Source organism: Anastrepha obliqua, chromosome 1 (genome assembly GCF_027943255.1).
Source record: "Anastrepha obliqua isolate idAnaObli1 chromosome 1, idAnaObli1_1.0, whole genome shotgun sequence".
Lineage (NCBI taxonomy): Eukaryota > Metazoa > Arthropoda > Insecta > Diptera > Tephritidae > Anastrepha > Anastrepha obliqua.
Window position 1 is genome coordinate 62,918,929 of NC_072892.1, and position 23,468 is coordinate 62,942,396.

Sequence of the window (23,468 nt, forward strand, 5' to 3'; positions counted from 1 at the left end):
CACATTTCTCCAACAGCTTGAATCAAGGGCCATATCACAGAGAATGTTGCTCCAGTAGGAGCTATTGTAGCTTATTTTCAAACACTTCAATTTTGGAATAAAATTCTCGTGAATCATAGGTAAATACATTTGCACTGTTCTGATCGCGTGTCTTTCAATAACAAAACATTTTTCGGTCGTAGTGCACAAAATCTAGAAAACTGAATTTTTATGTTCGGAAACTCTTCCTTAAATATATAAAAAGCTTCTTTTAAAAATAAGGTGAGGTAGTGCTTTTGTAATGTTAGTTTTTTACCGTTAGTCCAACAGAAAAACAAATATATCTTCCCTGAGTTTTTCGACTATGTTAAAAAGCATGACGTTTTTGAACTTATAGAGACCCACCTAACCGAAGAGAAAATAAATCAAGCAAAGAAATATTTCCCAGATTTTGACACTTACTGGAAACCAGCAAGTCGTAGCAGCAAATTTGGAAGAGCGTCTGGAGGTTGCGTGTATGGAGTCAAAAAAGAGTTGCAAAAAAAGGGCATACGACATAGTTTCCAAGCCGAAAATGGAGTAGATGTGATAAGATTCCACGTAAAGGATGACATAATCACATTTATACCACTGTATATAAGAGGAGCAGCTTGGCATGAAGAAATTGAGGTTGTTAAGGAATTTTTCAAGGAAAACACAGAGAAGATTTCAGTCGTTATGGGAGATCTAAATGTTAGAGTTGGAAATATACAACAAAATATCGAAGACTTGTACATAGCTACATTCTCAGCAGATACTGGAAAAAGGAGCTCAAGAGACGCGGTATTAAATAATAGAGGCAACAATTTTATGGATTTCTTTGAAGACTATGGTCTAATTATACTGAATGGCAGAACAGCTGGTGATGAGGAAGGTAATTTGACTTACATAAGTGCAGTTGGTAATTCCGTAAACGATATAAGCGCAGTTTCCCAAGAAGGTTTGAAATACATTGAAAGATTCGAAGTTGAATCAAAGGTATGGTCTGACCACATGCCAATTAAATTAATAATAACAAATATGGTACTAAACGAACTGGAAAACATCAACTTATTGCCGAAAGTAGTGCTTAAAGGAAAAGATAAGATAAATTATCAATTAAAACTAAACCAATACCTAAATAAGTTTAAAAATGGAGGAGAAATAATGGATCTGAAGAAGCTTGCCAACGTAATAAAAATGTCAGTGCCACAGTCACCTGCCAGAAATATTAAAATCACTTTTAAAAATGCATGGTTTAATTTCAAATTTTTTAAGGCTAGGGAGCTATCCTTCAAATATCTGAATGACTTTAGAAAATCTAACATTGAAGACGATAAGCAAAAATATCTAAAAGCAAATCAATTTTATAGAAATGCATGTGAAAAAGCAAAGAAAGAATATTACGAAAAAATTGAAAAACGAATCAACAAAACTGCAAATGGAAAAGAATGGTGAAGTTTAGCGAAGGATATAAGATGAAAGTCATTTCAAGTTGGTACAAATATCACTGCGAACGATTTTAAATACTATTTTCAAAGCCTACTAAACCAACCGCAATTAACAAAAGACATTTATTACGCAGCTGCGCTATGTAAAGATGAATATCTCGATAAAAATATAACATTTATGGAAGTTGAAAAAACCATTGAAAATGCTAAAATCAATAAAGCGCCAGGAGAAGATAGAATACCTTATGAGCTGCTAAAGTTTGCTTCGCCAGAATTTAAGTTGGAGTTAACAAAGGTATACAACATAATTTTTGAGAACGGAAGAATCGATGAAACTTTTGAAAAAACGATAATTTTCCCAATTTTTAAGAAGGGAGATGTAAATGCAGCCAGTAACTATCGGGGAATATCGTTTATGAATTCTATCGCAAAGGTGTTAATGGGATTGATAAACGCAAGACTTGCAAATTGGGTAGAAAAAACAACGTGCTCACAGAATTCCAAGCCGGCTTTAGAAGAAACTATTCAACTGTAGATAACATTTATAATCTTGCGTCTATTGTACATCTACAGTTTCATGAAAATCAAAAAGTTTACGCATATTTTGTTGATTTCAAGGCGGCGTTCGACAGGGTGCCGAGGAGACCGATGATTTATAAACTTCGACAGATGGGAATATCTAGCAAAATAACGAACCTCATAGAAAATATTTACGATAATACTAGATCTGCGGTTTGGACGGGAAAAGAAGTATCCGACTATTTTGAAACCTGCACTGGTGTGAAACAAGGATGTGTGTTGTCGCCATTATTGTTCATTTTATATCTAAACGATTTGCACGACTATTTAGAAGGTGGACTATTGGTTGAGGGCATGAATATACGTCTTCTCCTTTATGCCGATGATATTGTTCTCCTAGCGGATAACCCTAAAGTCATGCAATTAATAACCTGGAGAAATACTGCGCTGAATGGAATATGGAAGTAAACCCAAATAAATCGGAGATGATGGTCTTTAGAAGAGGTGGACGACTTTCCCAGGCTGAAAAATGGTGGTACCAAGGTAAAGAAATTAAATTGGTGGCCGAATATAAATATCTTGGTGTCATTCTCACACCCAAAATGGCATTCGGCAAGCACTTAGAAGCCAGAAATACTTCAGCAAAAGCTAGTATTAATTGCACATGGAACGATTTTTTAGCGAAGCCCTTCATTTCATTAAAATCAAAATGGAAGCTGTTCCAAACGGTATGCAGAGCGATCCAAACCTACGCAGCGCAAGTTTGGGGATATGCCTTATTCGATGAGGTAAATAAACTTCAACGTTACTTTATTAAAAGAATCCTCAAACTACCCGAGTTCACTCCAAATTATGCAATAACATTAGAAACTAATATAGAAGATAGCCACATGTATTCTTTAGAATTACACATGAAGTATATCTGGAAAACTATTTATAAATATAATTGCAACAGACTCAGACACAAACTAACACAAGGCATCTTAAATAAAAATGTGTTTTGGCTTAAACATCTAAATGACATGGGAATGGAGTTCGGTCTGAAGTTTGAAGAAAACATCACCTCTATAGACTGGCAAGATTGCTGTGTGCAACTTCTTACCGAAATGAAAATAAAAGATATCAACATGGCAAGGCAAAAAGCACAGTCAAGCGCGAAGCGAATTTATAAACATTTAGACTACTCAAAAGGGGAATCATATATTAAAGAAGATATGCGGCTAGCTGATATTACGACAATTTTCAAAGCAAGATGTGGTTTACTGAAACTAAATGCAACTACGTATGGAAATGCTCAGAAAATATGCACCCTCTGCAATTTAAACGAGGAAGAAAATATGCAGCACTTCTTAGGAAGATGTCCGGTACTGAAGGAGATCAGAATAAAATACCTAAACGCAGCGAAGCTAAATGAAGCAGAAGTAATAGATATACTTAATGGCCATAATTGGAAAAGACTAACTTGCTTTATATACTCAGCCCTACGCTATAGAAATTTTCTTATTGCAGAGTTCAATTTTTGATTAATTTTTGAGCTGTGACAGACAACATTGTTATTGCCACAAATTCATTATTTTTTTCTTTATGTATTTATATATTCAAACGAATTATTGTAAAAATTATTGAAATGTTAGATGAAATATTTATAAATAAGTAAAGAATTACTACTACTATAGATTTATTCCTAACGTTATCAATACTAAGTCCAAGTTTTTTTGCCACACCCGCTACAACAGCCTTTTTTTTAGTGGGTGAACTGGGTAGACTTCGCTTACCTTTCTGTACAGCCTTAGCATGCGTTTGCTTACATTTGTATGGAAAACCTTCAGATTCGCAATCACCAACAATATTTGAAGCAGCCTCCCTGTCTTGGATTTGGATCAACTTTTTGGCTCTTTGGACTCTCTTTTTTTCTTTTTCGTACTTCTTCCTCTTCTGTATTTCTTCCTGGGTCATGGCTTCAGTTTTTCTTTTCCTCCACTGTTTCACTCTTTCACTCTGGACCTTTTTTCGTTTCTCGTCTCTCCATTTTTTATAACGTGACACGCTATGGTTGTTATTATTTTCACTAATTTTCTCCATTTTTTAGTTAAAAGAAAAACTTATATGCCGTGTTCGTACGGGACAAAATTTAATGACTGAATATTGAACTCATTTGCGATGCAAACTCAATCAATCAAATCAATGCTTTACAAATAAAAATAGCACCAGTAGTTTGCTTTAAATGTAATGTAATCGAAACAAATAAGTTACTCGGATGAGCACAAAAATAACTGTACAGTGTTAAGTGCGTTCGTACGGGACATCATCGAACCATATTTTTAAAAGAGCATATCTGCGTTGTTCATAAATAAACGTTTTTTTTAATATTACGTTTCAAAACGTAAAAGTTTGTTCTTTTAACACCAATTATCAGTTTCACGCTATATGTCACACATTATGAGAACTAAGCGCTTAAACTTGACCAAATTTCGATAGAAGAAAATAATATGTTTATGAGTTGTTTTTGTTGTAAAAAAGATACTTCAAACTGAGGTCAAGTAAAAGGTCGATGTTTATAATGAAGATTGATATATTTTAAATACATTAACAGTAATATAATCATCCGGAAATGCAATTTGTTCGGCGGTCGAAATTTACCATTTTCCATGGAAGGCTCCTAAGGCATATTGAAAGGCTTGTGATAGCTGTATGTGCTATTCTGGGTTTATCACTGGGGGAGTAAATTTTATTTGGCATACATTCCAAAACGAAAATTGCCGTATTTAAAATCGTTTAAATAACTATGAACGATCATGATGAACGATTTGTGCCAATCAGATCATCGCTAGTCTCTGCTTTCTTTCTGTCCCTATACTTGCCTATACCAACATTTCGTTACAAAATTAAAAACAAACTTATACAATTTTTCAACATTTTTCAAAATTTGTAAAAATCTCATCAACACACTCAACAACTCCTGAGTACGAGGGTTGCATTATATACACATTTTGCGCAAAATAATGAGAGCTCAGTAAGATAATAATGAAAATTGCTTTATTGTTTTTCAAAATATTCTCCTTGGAAGTCAGTATGAATACCTCTAAAACGTTCTGTTTTAAGACTTCAAAAGCGACTTTACGCTTTGTAAAACGTTGACTTTGCACATATTTTTGATGCTCGGAAGCAAAGAGAAACCATTTGGGTGCCAAAGTAGGGCTGTAAGGCGGAGGCCCCATTAATTTGATCGTTTCAGTGCTCAAAAACTCTATTGTGTGAGCCGATACGTGGGAGCTTGCATTGCCTTGGTGAGAGATAAATTGTCTTCACCGGTTGATTTTCCTTAATTCTTCAAAAACCTCTGACAAACAAATAATTTTGTACAGTTGCGAATGGGCGACCATTTGCCTAGAAGTGCCTCTTCCGCGAATACCTTTTGTTGGATGAAGCTCGCCTTGATTCAGCTCCGCCGAGATTCTTCATCTCCTACAATTTCATAGACGTGATTGAATTGCTGAGTCTAACCATAGAATGTTAAACATCACCTGCCCGGACCAGCATTTTTTTGCGACATTCCCAGATCGCTCACTTATATCAAAACGTACAATGTGCCAACACGAGTAAGTTTAGTACGAGCTCGTATGTGTAGTGGTGTTTGGTTTCATCCCCACGAGTTGCTGAAATTTTAGTACATATATGCGTCGTCAGTTGACCAATAAATGTACTTTTCTTTGTATGTTTTTGTTTGTGCATTTTTTGTTTGTTGGTTAAAATTGGAGCCTGTTTGTGATGTTATGCGTCAACGAGCTATCTACATCGACTCATGTTTAGGGAAGTGTAGCTAGCGGCACGTTCCAAAATAGAGAGCACCGGCTGGTAAGAATAGGATAATTACGCCATCGGCATCGGTTATAAAGTGTAAGATCAATTATATTTGCTACTCTGAACAAGTATCGAACATAACTCTTTCAAGAAACATAGTCCATATTATACCAGGGTCAAAAGAAGGAGCCAAAGGCGTTATAGATCGCTTGAAGTATTTTTTACTTCAGAATTCATGGAATTAATATATTGACCCAGCAGCTACGAAGTATACAATTCAGAATACCACTACAACGTAGGCCTTAAAAGAATGGCTTCGTACATATTTGTCTTGAACGGTGCGTTGAAAAATAATCACTTGTCAAGTAATGAGCTCTTTGATCCTACGATTTGCGGATCGAAAAGTTTCACTGCTATGAGTTGTAAACTATTTGATTTCCTTGTTATTTGTGTTTGCATTTCGGTGATTGTAACACTTAAGACGACAGGAAAAACTGATATGTTTACGCTTATCCAAAATATGGTATTTGCAAACTTTTATCAAACAAACAGAGATCTGTATAAACCAGATTCGTACGTGATAACAGATGAGAAACTTTTCGCATTCAGGTAGCGCTATGCATTCCGCATGTATATTCCTTCAGTATGACGAAAAAAAATCGAAAATACAAAAAAATTAATTTTGTTGCGCACAATTTTTTTTTAGGCATAAACCCTATACAATTTTTTAATATGTTAATCCGATATAAAATCTAGAAGCCATAGAAGTTTTATTAAAATTTCTCGTACGAAGATATTTATTAAAAATTTGTTTGAAATGATCTCTGTATTCCACCGATTGACAAATGTGATCTACTGGGTAGGTAAGGGAAATGGTTGCAGTATTAGTCAGGTAACCTGCAAGTAGAACTAAAGTGCCATTTTGATACCATTTGGAGACCATTTATAATTTAATTTATATGAAGAAGAAACGAAAAGGGTAAGAAAATACCTTTCCAATTATGATTTAGGAGTCTACATCGATTACGATTTGGTTTCGTTATTCAAGTTTTTCTTACACCAATCTTCTAATAAAAGTCATAAATAGCATCAGAAATCTTTACTTTGATAGCGTGAATACAATTTTTTAACATTTCTGGGCGGATCTTTTAAAATTAATCTTAACACTTCTATCATCTGAGGTAGTTTCTTCAAAAAACATTTGTAAAAAACACTATTTTGGAGGTATTTTCATGTTGATCCAGCTCAAGCAAATTTTAAAAGTTTCACAAATATTTCGGCAGATTTCTTAAAATATGATACATTTTGTGATTCCGGTGGGAAAATCTCTACTTTTTTGCTTATAAATTTTTATGTGCATACATATACTAATACATATAAAGCTCGCGACAATTGATAGCAGATCAACGTTTGAACTATTCTTCACATGCATGACAATTCTTGTATGTAAATTATACAAACGTATATAAAATTATATTAAAATGTAATTTACTATAAAATTGCTTACCAAATTGTATTTTAGAAATTGAATTAAAAGCCGCTGAATGGCGAAGTTCCTGAAATTTTTCCAACTTTTGTATACAATTTGAAATATGATTTTATAAAGATTTTCCTAGAAAATGAGCTTAATTTTTTTATACAAAAATAATAAAAATTAAAACGAATTTGTTTTGCTTATTTGAAAATATTGATGTGCCATTGCTGCGGGGATACCGCTGTCAGCACATATTTCAATGAAAATACAATTTTTTGCTTTATACAAAATACTTTGTATTAATGAAGGAAATTTGTATACTCATGCTTGTCTCTATAAAGCCCCTAGGGAATGGGCATGGTGTGGATTTTTTTCACGTGTAGGGCAACAGTAGCCCCGGCATTCATGGGTTAATGTGAAAAAAAAAAAAAATGTTTCGTACACTTATGCCAGGACATTTATAAACCATATTTACTATATGTACGTAACTAAATATGTGTTTGCAATCATGATTCAATTAGTGTAAGCGGCAGACTGCTTCACGAATCCAGTTGACAAATTTGTAATAATAAATCAAATCAAATATTTGGTGTTTTTCTATTTTAAAACTGAGACCCTAAGCAATTTTGCTGTGAAACTTAAGCGCAGATGTACGGCCCCTACGAAGAAATATTTATATGAATTTTCTTATCTACATATAAGCATACATGTCAATATACGTGTATGGATATGAATACACTTGTGTGCATTATAACAGCAGCGCAACCTATAGCAAAGTTTTGACTATATACAGGGTGAACGATATGAAAAACACCATAACTTTTTTGTGTGAAATTAGTTTTTATTGATTTCAAAGACAAAATTGTTCAAAAATGATTACAATTTTAACATATATTTACTTAAGGTCGATATAGCTACCTTTTGTCTTGATTGTGGCCTTCAAACGGTCAAAAGATGAGTTGCATGCTGCACGAATGTGATCTTGAGGTATTTTGGCCCATTCTCGTATCATCACTTTTTTCAGCGCATCCATACTGGCACATTTTTTAGTCCTCACCTTGCTCTCTAAAATGGATCAGAGGGAATAGTCCATCGGATATGCATCTGGCGAATTCGAAAGTCATTGTGTGGACGAAATGAAGTGTGGAACATGATTTTTAACCATTCTTGGTGCACACGAGCTTTATGAGACGGTGACGAGTGCAGTTGGAGCTTCCATGGTCTACGACCCAAAATGTTTGCGTGTCCACGGCTCTAAAGCAGCTTCTAAAACATTTTCCCGACAATAAGTTGGATTCACTTTGACATCAGGTTCGATAAAAACGATTGGAGAGCGTCCATCAGCGGTCACTGCGGCCCAAACCATTACTTGCGATGGGAAATTGCTTCGAGTGGCCATACGTAGGCTAAAATTCTCGTATGAGCGTTCGGTCAAGTAAACACGATCGTTTTGAGTGTTTATGAACTGCTCAATTGGGAAATTTTTTTCATCATAAAACCCAATGTTAGGAAATTCGCCACGTTCGTGCAAGCGCAACAACTCCTTTGCTCATTCGCACCGAAATTTTTTTTTGCTGGGGTGAAAGATCGTGCGCTTTTTGGAACTTGTAAGCCTTGACCTTAAGCTCATTTTTGAATATGCGTCGAATGCTGTCTTGCGACATTTTCAGCTCTTTGGCCATTTTTCTTCCACCTCAACGTGGATTTCGTTCAAGTCGAGCCCTCACTTTCCGAAACATTTCTGGCGTTGGTGCGGTTTTTTGTGGTCCACCTCCATAGCGTTTTGCAATGCTACCAGTATCATTGTAATGTTTTATAGTGCGATACATAAACATTTTATTCACTTTGATGTTACTGAGCTCACGAACAATGGCTGGTTGTGGTTTTCCAGCCAAATATAACGCAATCACACTATTACATTTGAATTCCATCACAGAAAAAAAAAAATTCAACAAAACTGAGACGCAAATGCTTTTGATGTATTATAAACAATATATTGAACTGTCACTTGAACGATTTTGACGCTGATGTCATGAGCTGTTTTACAGATAGAAGCAGTATGAAGTTGGTAACACTTCATATCGTTCACCCTGTATGTTTTTATTTCTATTTAATTTTTTTTTATAAAAAAACATAGTTCAAACTACAACAAAAACAATTAATATAAAGTTTCTAACTACATAAAAAATTGAAAACAATTTAAAAAAATTCCATACAAAATCAAATATTTAAAATTTTTAATCTGCGTTAGAAAAAAATTCGAGTGTACAGTTTTATAGTCCATTAAATTTTGGTTAACTTGCGCCTTAAGTGTGAAGTAGCGCAAAATTCCGCTGATTTGTGAGAGTTTCCATTTTTATGTCGATCATTTTCTGCATATAAAAAAAAATGTCCAACATTTTTTATTATGGAAGAAAATGTATAATAAAACACGGTCGATAAAAGAAAATTATGAAAAATCAACGCAAATCTTAAGTTATTTGAAACTGAGACAGTATCGTAGGAAAATGTATTGGGCTACAAAACTGCATACCCAGAATTTCTCTATGCACTCTGCCTAAAAATTTGAAATTCTGATAAAAATTTAAAATATTTTTTTATTGAGAGAGTGACCTTAGACTTTTAGTTACATATATGTTTTTCGTTGTAGTATGAACTAAATTTTTATAAAAAATTCTTAAAAAAAAAATATTGAAAATAAATAAATAGTCAAGACTTTGCAAAATGTGCGCTGCTTTATTTTGTACACAGATGTACATGCATGTGTATATGATTTTGCGAAATCTCCTTCCGCATCCAGTTGCCCGCATGAAATTCAAAGTATGCGTCTGTTTTTATATGAACAGTAGGTGCTTGAGTGTCTGAACTATTTTATATAAAAAATTCTCATCGGCTTATTTATTACTTTAAATATTAAAAAAAAAAAAAAAACAATAAAAAGAATAGATAAGTTAAGTGTTAGTGTGCAAAGTAATTATCACTTTGAATTTTTATGTACCCCACGTTTAATAAAAGTATAGAAATTGATCCATAGTGACAGCCTTTATTTCAGCTTCGTTAGAGTGATCCGAGTTAGGCCATATGCAACATTTTTCCTCCATTTGCCTCACAACATTAACATGTTGACATTTCGATAGTAATTTCATCATTACTCGCTCATAGAAACCTTTGGCTACCATTGGGTCACTGCTGGAACAGCCGATTTTCAAACGCTTTTCTTGAGACGGATATGTTTTGACTGGCGCTGTCCTGATGCATCACAATTCTTCTCTTCCTGGTCAAATCTAGCTAGTTATTTTCAATTATTTCCTTCAGGGAATCCAACTGCTAATTTTAAAGGTCCGAAGTAAGACTTCATAATATATTATTTCCTAGCCCCACCAAACATACAGCAAAACCTTCCTCACCATCAACACGAGTTTGGCCAACGTTCACGCTGTCTCATATCACATTCACTCTCAGTTTCAGAAATTGGTCGATTAGGTTGTAATTCACCTGCATTTCGCATATAAAAATTCAAGTAAAATATGGCATATTTTCTCTTCACTGGAGTCGATATTTGAAGCGCGTTTAAAAAATACTAAATCAAATAATTACAAAACTGTCTCAGAGGTTTTCTCAGTACCACATTTCATCCATCAAATATAAAGAACGCCGGCGTAGCTGAATGGGTTGTTGCGTGACTACCATTCGGAATTCACAGAGAGAGCATAGGTTCGAATCCCGGTGAAACACCAAACATTTTTCCTCTAGCGGTCGCCCTCGGCAGGCAATGGCAAACCTCCGAGTGTATTTCTGCCATGAAAAAGCTCCTTATAAAAATATTTGCCGTTCGGAGTCGGCTTGAAACTATAGGTCCCTCCATTTGCGGAACAACATCAAGACGCACGTCACACATAGGACGAGGAGCTCGGCCAAACACCCAAAAAGAGTGTATGCGCCAATTATACATATATATATATTTATAATAGTTGAGTGAGATCTTAAATTGATTTTGCCGTTGTTCTGTAATGGCGTCTCGTATGGCCTGGAGCTCGTCTAAAATAGTTAACATATTCCAAGGGCCACTAATCGCGGAGTATCAAGTCACAAATCTGCCATCAGCCGTTCCCAGTCTGTTTAAAACTGTAAGTCTTTCCATTTTCGAACAACGTCTAGATGTACGCCATAAATAGGAGGAAGAGCTCATTCAAACACACAAAAAAGAGTGTGAGCGAGTGAAGGTGATTTCGGCGTGAGCAGGCCGCGTAACAGAGTTTCTGCTTCTCAATGTTGAGCATTGCATCGCATGTAAGGCATCTAGCGTGAACCAAAACTCGCAGTATCGAGGCTGCTGAGTTCTTACCAGGCCAACTAACAGCATTCTATACCGCGGGTCATTGCCGTTCGTACCAAGGACCATTCATGGTAAATGTGTCTCCTTTTTCACTTCGTAAGAAAGAAGATCAGATGATGCCTTTATGCATAAGAAGCACTAAATAGTCCATCCTTGTGGATGCGTTGATGCTCGGACGAGCACCTGTGAACTTTATTTGTATAAGTATCGGCAATTTCGCATGTTGATATTAGCGGCTGAGCTATGAATTGGCCTCACTAGATGACAACCGATCTCACGACGAAATTCAAAATTTAGTCGAAATTTCAAAAATATTTTTGTTTTTAATGCGAAGTAAAAAACTATCAGTACTAGCTGGTCACCCATTATTTGGGCAATAAAGATACGTGTGTGAAAAATCTTACTCCCAACTTTATACGGATGTATGTAAATACGTACATATAAATATACTCTAGTGCTCCATAGTGCTTAGATCCCGTCGCATGCCAGCCAGGTAGATTTGAAAATTAACTACAGTTAAATAAATAAATGTACACATATTAATAATCACGATGTTGCAATGTGCCACATGTGCCATCACAACATTAACTATTAAATTGTTGCATGCAACTTAGGCCGGAAAACGTGAGCTCAGCCTGATAATTTTTTTCCAATATTTGGCTGTTTTTTTTTTACTTTTTTCCCGGCGTCACATTCATCTTCTTCCGAGTTTCGAGCGAAATGTTAAGAGTTGTGGCAACATCTCGAAATGGTTGCATGAAGAAATGAAATAAAGAAATGGCAATAAAGCGAAACGTGATTTGCGTTGGTGAGCAGCATTGTGGCAGGGGGTGAATAGGCAAAAGAAAACATGTATGAATAGAGGAAGAAAAGTGGATATGTATGCATGCAGTCATGTATATTTTTATTCCCTTAAGATTTTTAATAAAAATGAAATACAAAACTGTGGGCTATGCAATTCGAAAAGTCCAAGCTAAAGTATAAACGGAAGGCAAGAACAATGTTGAGGTCATAGCCAAAGGAATAGTCAATGTCAAAATAATCGTTCAGCTCAAAGTGAAAGTTAAAGTTATGGTTAATGCCTTTATCGAAGGTAAAGCTTAAGCCAAAGTCATTGTCAAGGTCAAAGTCAAATTAAATCTAGAGTCAAAATCAAAGGGCAATCAAAGAGCAGAGTTAAAATCGTAGAACAAGGCGTTGAGAAGCAAGGAGAAGCACCTCATCAGATGCAAAAAACGGAAAGAAGATGGGCACGTGAGAGAAAATCGAGATGAGTCATAATAGGAATGACGGCCGTAAATTTCGCCAAAATGTGAAATGTCTATCATAATGTTTTAAGACCGGGGCATCATTCTGTAGAGATGAAAATGGTGATCTGCTAACGGATTCCCGAGGAGTGCTTTGATTGTGGAGAAAACACTTTTCCAAGATCGTGACAGACGCTCAAAACGATCTTGCCTCTGGAGCTGATACTCTGCAATACCCAAACAGGGATGACGGGGCGCCGCTTCTGCTAACAAAACTTGCCGAAGTGAGAGATGCAAAAACAACAAAGTTGCTGGAGCTGATAACCTGCCTAGTGCGCTGTTTAAAGCTGCATGGAGTGAGTTGGCAGGGAGCATGCACCGACTTATCGCCTTGATATTGCAAGAAGAAAGCATACCCGCTGATTGGAGCCTCAGTCTCCTTTACCCTATCCTAAAGAAAGGTTACTCCACGAACATATAAAATTCTATCCTGTCTGCTATGTGATAAACTGAAATCTTACGCACAATCCCTAATTGGGCTATAACAGTGCAGTTTCAGACCAGATCGGTACACCGTCGACCAAATAATCACACTGCGCCAGACCATGGAGATCCATTAAATATCAATTCAACACACACCATTTATTCCCCGACTACAAGGTAGCCTTCGATAGCCCGATTCTCTATCAACTAGGATATATTGCATAATGTCTGAGTTGAGCAGCATACAAAGCTTCGTCAAGATAGAAGAGGACGTTTCCGAACCTTTTTATACTGTTTGAGGTTTCACACAAGGTGAACTCTCAAATACGAAGTAGAACTGAAATTTCTAATAAATCTCAAACAAGGCCCGAGTTCAAATTAAATTTTCAACGCAAGCTTTTATTTAAGTCCACAAAAGTCAAACCAAGTCCACCGGGTGTATTATGTACAAGATTTTTTATTCTTCTACACCTAGTTTTAACTACAGCTGGTGGTAGAACCTCATCGAATACTTTCAGACTCGAAGCGTTTGTATCCATTAGGACGGCATGACTCAGCCAGCGGAGCCACAAGGTCTTTGTTCGCTGCACTATGTCTGTGTCGTCGTAAAGTTTATACAGCGCATTGTTCCAACGCCTGCGATTCTCACCATTCCATTGCTTTTTCGGGAGCGCAACTCCTTGTGCCTCCTGAGAAATAAGGACCAGTGATACCACAAAATTCCAAATATACCAGACTTTTTACTATTTGCTGCCAAAACTTAAGCGAACTTATTAGAAATTCCGAACTTGCACAACAGGTAAGTAGGTGAAATGATTGAAGTATTAGTCTGGCACTCCCCAAGTAGCATTAAAGTGCCGTTTTGATATCATTATGAGACTTTCAAAACACAGATATCTACGGCTAAACATAGCTGTTTATATTTACCGAGAAAACGCTCAATGGTCTCCTCCTCTCAAAGGTCCTCCAAGATTCTCAAATGGGAATTAAATGATACACCTTTTTCTTTCAGCGTGTGTGTGCTTTTCTGCGTCTGAGCCGATCGTCCAATGACCGGCAAGTGCAGCTACGAGTTTGATAAGTGAATAGCGAGGAGTCCCCAGAAGAGAGTTTTCGATGAAATGGAGCTCCATCTGTTTTGCGCTTTTCTAAGAAAACATTTATGAGATTCCATTTTAACAACAGTCAGAGGAATGCCGATGATCGGGTAGGAGACCTCAGAGACCAATTCCGTCAAGCTTATCAGTAATTTCATACCTGGTCACTTATCCATAAACTGATTTATTTTTTTTTATGAAAAAAGAAATTATCAGAACTAAGCAGACATTTTGAAATAGCAAAGATTCCTATTACTCCCTTCTAGGCTGCCTCGGTTGACTTCGCAGTAGCGCCTTCTGTTAATACAATTTCTCAAGACCTTGTCCAATATTCGGCTTCAGAGTCTGAATCGTTAATTAATCTGAATCTGCATAATATGGATCTTTCATAGGGCCAAAAAAAAAAAAAAAACAACGACATCAAATCACACTTCGAGGTTGTCAATTCTCAACACCGGGATGGCTAACAACACGATTACCGAACTTGGTGAGCAAAAGGTCAATTGTGGCATAACGCGCTTTCTACTGAAACTGGGGATTGTGCAATGTGATCATGCCATCAATGTGTGGCCACAAAAATTATTTATTTTACCTCTGTAGTATTCATCGTTGATCGAAATGAAGTTTCTAGCAGCACTTTCCAAGAAAAATGTACCAACTATGACACTGCTCCATAATCCACTCCGAACTGTCACTGAAATGAAAATGCGCATCGTTAGCAAAGATGGTTTTGATGAAAAAATGACACTAAACCGACCACTCCGTTTAGAAGTATGGAAATGTAACACAAATAGCTCTTATACATAATTTGCTTAATCGAAAGGAATATAAAATCAACTGGCTATGATTGACGATCTTCCAATAAACAAAATTCCCATTGGCTATAGTTATTCGGCAACGAAGCTTTTTATTTATGCATAAGTTTTTCTATAATAAAAAAATCTACTATTTTCAGTTACATTCTTAATGACTCATTTGGCAAATTCTTCAGAAAATTTTTGAAGTGTTATACAGTTACTTGTGCCAATCACCTTGAAGGTCATCCTGTGGCCTATATATGTTGGAAAAAGGAATCAATACATAAAATAAACTAAAAATATATAACACTTTCGTTAAGCATTCAAAAAATACGTATATATCAGCATCTTCGTGATATGAAATTCCTGACCCAAAACGAATGCAGATACCGACGGTTGCGGCAATAAACTTTCTCCCACTAGGAGCAGCGTGCAATTTAAGCCTCGGAACGAATTTTGCAAAAACATGAAAAAAATGAATTATAAAAGCAGACAGACTGACTGGGAAGAACACAAAATCAGCATGAATTACAAATGAAAATAAATATTATGGATGAAAAAAAAAACGCACAATGAGTAATCGATATTGAAAGAATTACGAGTTGATGTGGGCAAGATTCCTTGTCCGAGTATCAAAGTAATAAAACACGGTTGCCAAACTATTGATAACCTGCCAGGAATTACATGAACTTTTAATATGTTTGACGAGTCCCTCGAATTGGTTGTTTCGTGTTAGGAATGACTATTATTTATAGATCAGTTAGAAGATATTAGGCATGACAATTTTATGAAATATAAATATTTTTGGTTTATTAAAAATGACAAAAAATATTATTTCTATTAAATAAAAATCTTTATTTAAAAACACTTTTATTGAAAAAATGTCATATTTTTGTTAAAAGATTAGGGATTATTAAAAAATGATCTTATTAAAACAATATTTTTATTAATAAAGTAAATTAAAAAATGATCTTATTAAAAAACTTTTTTATTAAAATATATGTTTATGCTTTTATTAAACAATATTATTATTAAAAATCATTATTCCAGCTTTCATATTAGGGATATTTTTATTAAAATATAAAAATAAAAAAAACATATTTCTTAAAAACTTTTTTATTTTAAACAATTTGTATTAAAAAATATTCTTATTAAAAAAAAAATTATTAATAAATAATCTTTTTCCAAAAAAAAAAATATTCAAAATTATTTTTATTAAAGAATTTTGTCAAAAAATATTTTTAGCAAACAATTTTTATTAAAAATCGTTATTCTAGCTTTCATATGAATTTCGATTAATGATTATGGATTATTAAAAGAATATTCTTATTAAAAACTATTTTTATTAAAATGTAAAAATTAAGAAATATTTTAATCAAAAATTATAAAAAAAATTTTATTAAAAAATATTCTTATTTAAAACCCTTTTATTAATACAAAATTTTTTATTAAAAAGTTTTTTGTCAAAAAATATTTTTAACGAAGAATTTTTTGATTGAAAAATCTATATTCCTGCTTTCACATTAATTATTAAGGTCGTGCGATGTGCACAGGGTTTTCCTATAAGAACGGCTCGGAGAGGTCTCTTTTTCAATGACTCCGCTAAATTGATTTAACCTAACTTTGAGGACATCGATCAATTGTGTCTTCGAAGGTATGACAGGAAGCCTTCCTGTGTTTCCTTCAGTGCCCAGGCCACATTCTCTTTCAGAGCTTCGAAGATCTCAAATCTTGTAATATTTGTTGCAGATTTCACCTTAGAAAACAAATAAATAGTCGCACGGTCCAAGATCAAGTGGTTTGTGATAAGCTTTGTTTGATAACGTTGTTTGTCTAGCACTGAAATACTGTACTTCGTCAGTAATCTCTTTAGGAACAATGAGGAATGTGGCTGCGTATGGTAAAAAAACACTCGGAGATTTGCTATTTACTGCCGAGGGACGACCGCTATTAGAAAAAAATATTTATATTATTTGATGATCATGCATGGACATTCGAACCTACGGCCTCAGGAGTGGTAGTCACGCACCAACCTATTTGTTAGAAAAAAAAAAAACATTTCAATAATTTTGCTAACAGTGGATTTTGAATTTCGGCCCTACTTACTGCGGCCGCCGAAATAGTAAAGGTGGAGATCAAAAATTCATTTATTATTGTTTCAAATTTTGACTGGATCGCACATGCGATTTTTGCCTCTCAGTGAAAGTGTACTCTTCCAGTACTTGGAATCATGTTTGGGTCTTCGTTTCAGGAATATTATCATTTCTAATGAGTTTCGGTAATTTCTAATGGTATTTAATGTGGCGCTGTAAATAGTTTTGCAAGTTTCTGATTGTTCAAACATCAACATTTTCATCTTCTTCTTGATTGGCGCGGTAACCGCTTAAGCGTTTAAGGAGGATGGTTCCGTGTGAAAAAGGCTACGTTTGTGGGGAAAGTACCTGATTACCACTCACTTGAGAGGGGCCAGGACTATTCTTCTGCATACAGTCCAAGCAGCTCATAACTTCCGGGCTCCGTCCAAGGATCCTCGGGTTAGCTCCCGAACATCCGTTTGAGAGCGAGCTAATGTGAGAAAAAGAATATGAAAATTAAAACAAAGCCTCGGATAATAACCTAAACATTTTAAGTTAACATTTTCTTCATGAAAAAAAAAAAATGTTTAAAAAACTGGAATGTTAATCATTTGTTAATGAGTTACGGCATTCGAAAGATAAGGCTTGGCAGTACACCGTCGGTGATCACAGCCTCTCTATTTAATAGTATTACAGTCCAAAAATAAATAGTAAATACATAGTTACTAGAAGGTGAAGAAAAATGTTACTCCATTCATTTGAGTATAGGGGCATAAGAGTATGCCCGAATACGAGGTAGCGGATGTATTAGCTAAAGCCGCCTCAAAGCCAGTAAAACCTGAGCCATTCTTGGTTTTCCTCGTTATGTTGCCAAGTTGAACATCAATGAAGAGCTCAGTTGTGAAGTGCTAAGACTACGAGTTGCCAGGCTAAGTCCTTACTTGATGCATGTAATCGAAAATGATTTAAGCTTAAATGGCGGAAGCAGAGAGAATGATCACAACAGATTTTTAAAGGCTCGTGAAATGTTCAAACGACTTCTCTAGTTTCTGCAACCAATCCACAGGAACACCGCTGAATTTGCTTGACGAATGCGATGTTGTAGCGAGATTAAGTAGTAAGCATTGTTTCCTGGGACAGCCAGTGAGCAAAGTATAAACGCTGCGCCCTGACCAGCTCCCTCCTAGTTTTATTGAGAAAACTGGGTTTAGACAAGTTTTTGTGATTAATAGAGGGCACAAGAGATTTTAAGGTGGAAGAGTAAACCTCCAGCTTAGTCTATTATATTCTAGTACTCCACCTCGTTAGTGAGTGTATTAACAACCCATCTCGCCTCACCTAAAGAACAGAAATTGTGGGATATTAAGCATAAGCATTAAGCTCCAATCCGTATTTACTGAGTTAAGTGAAATTCGTTAAATTAAGGCATTCAGATATAATTTTCTTAAATTAGATTCCTCAGACTCACAGTTTTTTAGCTGCGCAAATTCGTTGGTGCAAATATCCCATCGCCTGGCAACTCTCTCAAAAAACACGAATTTCAATAGCCGCAATCGCTAGTAATTTAAGCCGATAATAAAATTTTATTGAACAAACAACAAAGAAGAAATGTCTGTGCAAAGAAAGAAAAATTACGTCGTCCCACAATTGCAGTTGGCGTTGCCAAAAAAAAGTTAAATTGATTTGTTGTTGCAACCACAATGAACACAACATAATTGGGGTCGGGAAGACCCCAACCAACCGTAGAGATATGCACTCTCATGCATGTAAATTAATATGTATGACTATGTACAAATGTATCTGTGTAGTCAGTTAAGTAAGTAAGGAAGATAAATTGTTTGGGACTGGCCGGAGCTTGTGGAGCGAGAGATGCGCTGCGCGATTGCCGGCGACACGGGCATGAAATTTATTAGCTCAGTGGAGAAGTAGGAAGAATACAAGCTGCAAAACAATTGACAATACAACCAATAATAATACACGTAAATGCAACAGCAAAGGGGAACATAAGTAACGGCAAAAAAAAACTTAAGATTTAAATATAAGCTGCATGCGGCAAAAAGCGCTAGGGCGCGTAGAAGCTGGAGGACGTATGGAGGAGTAGGCAAGGCATGTCAGTTCACCAACTAACCGACTCATCGCCGGCAACAGAAGTTGAAAGGTTGCCAAATTTATATAGCAGTTGCATGCAACATTAAAAATGAAAAAAATGTACGAATTTTTTTTCATTTTTTATGCGTTTATTCCATTTATTGGCTTATTTGGATTACTTCTTGCATCGAAAATTGGTGTTAAATTTGCCAGTAAGGCTGAGAATTTACGCCTGCGGCTTAAGGTTGCGTGATATGAACAGTGACGGTGGTAGGCTTTGCAGCCAGCCCAATATATTTTCATATTCCTTGGCCTGTTTCTTTGTATTTTTTGGTGTGGAAATTTTGAGTGTTGCGGTAGCACTTGCAACGGTTGCACGCACATAGGTAAAAGTGATGGCGGCTCTGGTGGCTACTTCTAGACGCACCTATAGGGTTTTGCAATAAGCGCGCTCAAATGTTGACAGAAATGGGGAGCATCTTGATAAAGTTGGAGCTATCAATATTGGGGAAAAAATTATTTTGCCTTGACATTAGCCGTGAAAGATATATGATATAAAGAGTCAACGAATAAGATGACTGGGTCATATTAGCAGAATGTCCAAAAGACAGAGCTAATAGCACAGCGTATCGCAGAAGACTGGTGAAAAAAGAAGTAGAGGAAGATCGCGGAAAAAGTGGCTGAATTCTGTCGTAGGACAATGAGATTTACGAATTGGAAGGCGCTGACTAATGGTCGAGTTATATGAAGAAATGTAGCTGCTGAAGCTATGGTCTGCCAAAGACACTGAAGCTACTGATGATGATGATTAACCGTGGAACGTGCCATAATTCATAAACGTGTTAAAATTGTTAAAATTTTCTATTAAATTTAGTTATGTGCTCGCCAAAAATTGCGTGTGCTAATGCTAGAAGAGAATCACCTTGTGGTGGATGAGAAGTAAGCTCATTGCTGACTAAGTGGCTTCTTAACAAACGAGCAAAGTTGTCTCATTTGTAGCGACAAACATCCTAGGAAGATCCAGCAAGTGGCTCTGCACTTCGAGAAACTCATTTTTAGATGTGGATTTTGTTACGCCGGTTTTATCGGCCCTTCATTCTTCTAAGATGCGGAAGGAGTTGAACTCACTGTCTATGTCGATTGGTATTGGATTATGGTAGCGAACTTTTTGTTGCCTGGTGTGGATGGTACCGATCTCGTAAGGATGGGATTTCAATATGATTTACCCACTTGCCTTACTACACAGTGAACATTAACCGTATTAGTTGAGCAGCTCGAGAGTTTCATCCAGTGGGTCGTGTAGCTTAAAGCTTCTCTTCTATTTTACACCCGAGCTCGCTTGGCGCATGGCTTCCTTAAGTCCAGAATGAAAGTTATATTCCTCACGAATATGAGCGACATGTATTATTATTGTTGTTGTTATTATAATATCGCTTAATGAGTCTATGATGATATAAAATACTACGGACTAGATTTAAAAAAATTGATTGAACTAAATATGTATTATTGTATGTATATTAGATTCAGGTATTGAGCCAAAGCAAGAGTTAGAGAAACCAGAATCTAAATCAAGGAAGTCAGTGAAAAGAAGCGGAAGTGACTGGATACGGAACGAGGAGAAAGTGAAGAGGAACAGAACAAATTAAAAGCAGATATATCCTAGAAACTGAAATAACTAGAAACGGAGGTGAAAATGAAGCAGAAATGAGTACAGACAGGGGTGATTTGAGGCGGATGTGGACAAGAAACGGAGGTGACTAGAAACGGATATTTATAGCTAGCAAAAAAGACAGGAGATGATAGGACCTGGTAGTGACAATAACAGGAAAAATTAGAAACGGAGTTGAGCAAAAAGTTGAAGTCATTTTAAATTGAACAGAAAATGAAGCCTGAGTAAGCAGCGACAGCGCTGATTAAAATCGGATATGAACCTGAAAGAGAAGTGAATCGAAACGGCGATTAACAGCAAGTGGAAGTGATTTCCTTCTAATTCAATAAGGGCACTTTCCAATGGGGTCAAAATAATGGTAAATAGCTTTAATTAGCATGACATGAAATAGATGCTGAATGCGCTGCACTAATTTCTGGCGTTGAATTTTATATATGTATAATTGGCGCTTAGATCCTTTTTTGGGTGTTGGTAGAGCTCTTTCTCCTATTTGTGGAGTGCACCTTGATGTGTTTCCACAATTAGATGGACCTACAGTTTCAGGCCGACTCCGAATGACAGTGATTTTTTATGAACTGATTTTTCATGGTAGAAATACACTGGGAGGCTTGCTATTATCTGCTGAAGGGCGACTGTTATTAACAAAAACTTGCCTATCATTTAGCTGCGGATATTCAATGATATGATAAACAAAATAACAGCGATTATATAGGTCTTCTTAATAGGAATTCAGGAATACTTACAAAATGCACCATAGGATTGCAAAGGATCAGAGAAGTTAAGTGGTTTGATTGCAAAGAATAAAGACCTACTGAACTTACAATGCGATAGAAATAAATTGAGTAGCATGGATTTCAGATAAAAGAAGCATTATCCAATTTTGATTTCCTAAGCGATTTGATTCACAAAGGTAAGCCCCGAGTCAGCAAAAACTCCGAAATCCATAAATTCCTAACCGCTGGAAAGATAGCACTGAAAGAATCATATCTCGACCTAATGAGGTTAACATTTTCAGAAATAGTTATGAAAAGTATATCTTCAAATCACGAAGCAATTTATTAATTTTACTCCAGTTAGCCAGGATATTAAGCCAGAATATCTGGCGAACAAGTAATACCTCTAAAAATTTAGCTTTAAACAAGTCCCAATGGCATCAACGAAAAGCAGAAAAAGAATTGGGTTAAGAATACTTTCCTGAAGTACTTAATAGGACATGAAGACATGTGACTTATGTAGTATTCTCAACTTAAGAACAAAATATAAAATTCTCTAGGAAGGTATGAACCCTTTATAAGAAGATTGAGTAAAGCTCTAACCATTTATGCTGATGTAATAATATACTGTGCGCGGCAGTATCGAAAGCTTTCGGCCACTGAGTGTAGATTACATCAGGGAGGTAGGTAGGTGAAATGGCACTAAAGCGTCGTTTTGATACCATTTGAGACCTTCAACGGGCAGATATGTACAGCCAACCAGATCTGTTGATGTACTGGAGAAGGTTGATGGGATTTAGGTTGGCGTACTGTTCCAGGCTGTCGAAGAAAGGAGCACCCAGTGATCTTAATCGTCTAGCTGCCGAACCTCGACATTTACAGGGAAAGTGATCAACAGTATCCTTCTCTGAGAGGTCTACACAGATTCTGCAATGGGGGTTAAATGTGAGGACGTGCTATCTTGCTGAAATATGACATTAGGTGCTCCATAAACTTAATCAAGACCTTGTTCAACAAAGTTACGCAGCTATCTGAGAGAAACTTTGCACATGGGAGTTTAGCTAATGGTAACTCAAACTACCCCAAGCCATCAAAGAACTATCTCTAAAATTTCGTTTGGTAGAAAAACTCTTTGGACCCTTCAAATCACACCAGTGGTAATTAAAACAAGCAGGATCATAGCTATTGAATACTTTTTTTTCGAAAATACCACATCTTTACACTCATCTACTCGCGAAATTTACTACTTTGCAAATCCTTGTCTGGCACGTTTATGTGGCATCATTAAAACTGGCTTTGACTTAATTTCTTTAATCGCCGCCCACCATAGTCGACTGTCTTGATTCGTGACGACCAGTATATTTCTGCCATGAAAAAATTCCTCATAAAAACCATCTGCTATGTGAAGACGATGTGAAACTGAAAGACTCTCCATTTGAGGAGAAACATCAATACGCTCATCATAAATAGGGGGGTGAGCTGGACCAAGCACCCAATAAAAGGTGGAGGTGGCACCTGTATATCATCGAATACCCCCGACTGAAATTTACCATATCTTGCCCGAATAATAGTGCATTTTTGCTGCCAAAATATATTTCGATTATTCTTGTTTGATCCAGAGGATACTAGGGTGAAGCCCGGAAGTTGCGAGCCGCTTGGACCATATGCAGAAGAATCGTCCAGGCCACTCCCAAGTGAATGGCGATCAGGGATTCCAGGGA

The 23,468-nt window shown here is 36.1% G+C and overlaps 1 protein-coding gene across 1 annotated transcript in view; it reads left to right on the forward strand.

Moving 5' to 3' along the window:
- Positions 1-20,308, forward strand: part of LOC129253295 (uncharacterized) — a 33,985-nt gene extending 13,677 nt beyond the window's left edge. The window contains exon 4 of the mRNA XM_054891602.1: positions 20,240-20,308. Coding sequence (XP_054747577.1) covers positions 20,240-20,308 — 69 coding nt within the window. The remainder of the gene's footprint in view (positions 1-20,239) is intronic.
- Positions 20,309-23,468: the final 3,160 nt, after the last annotated feature.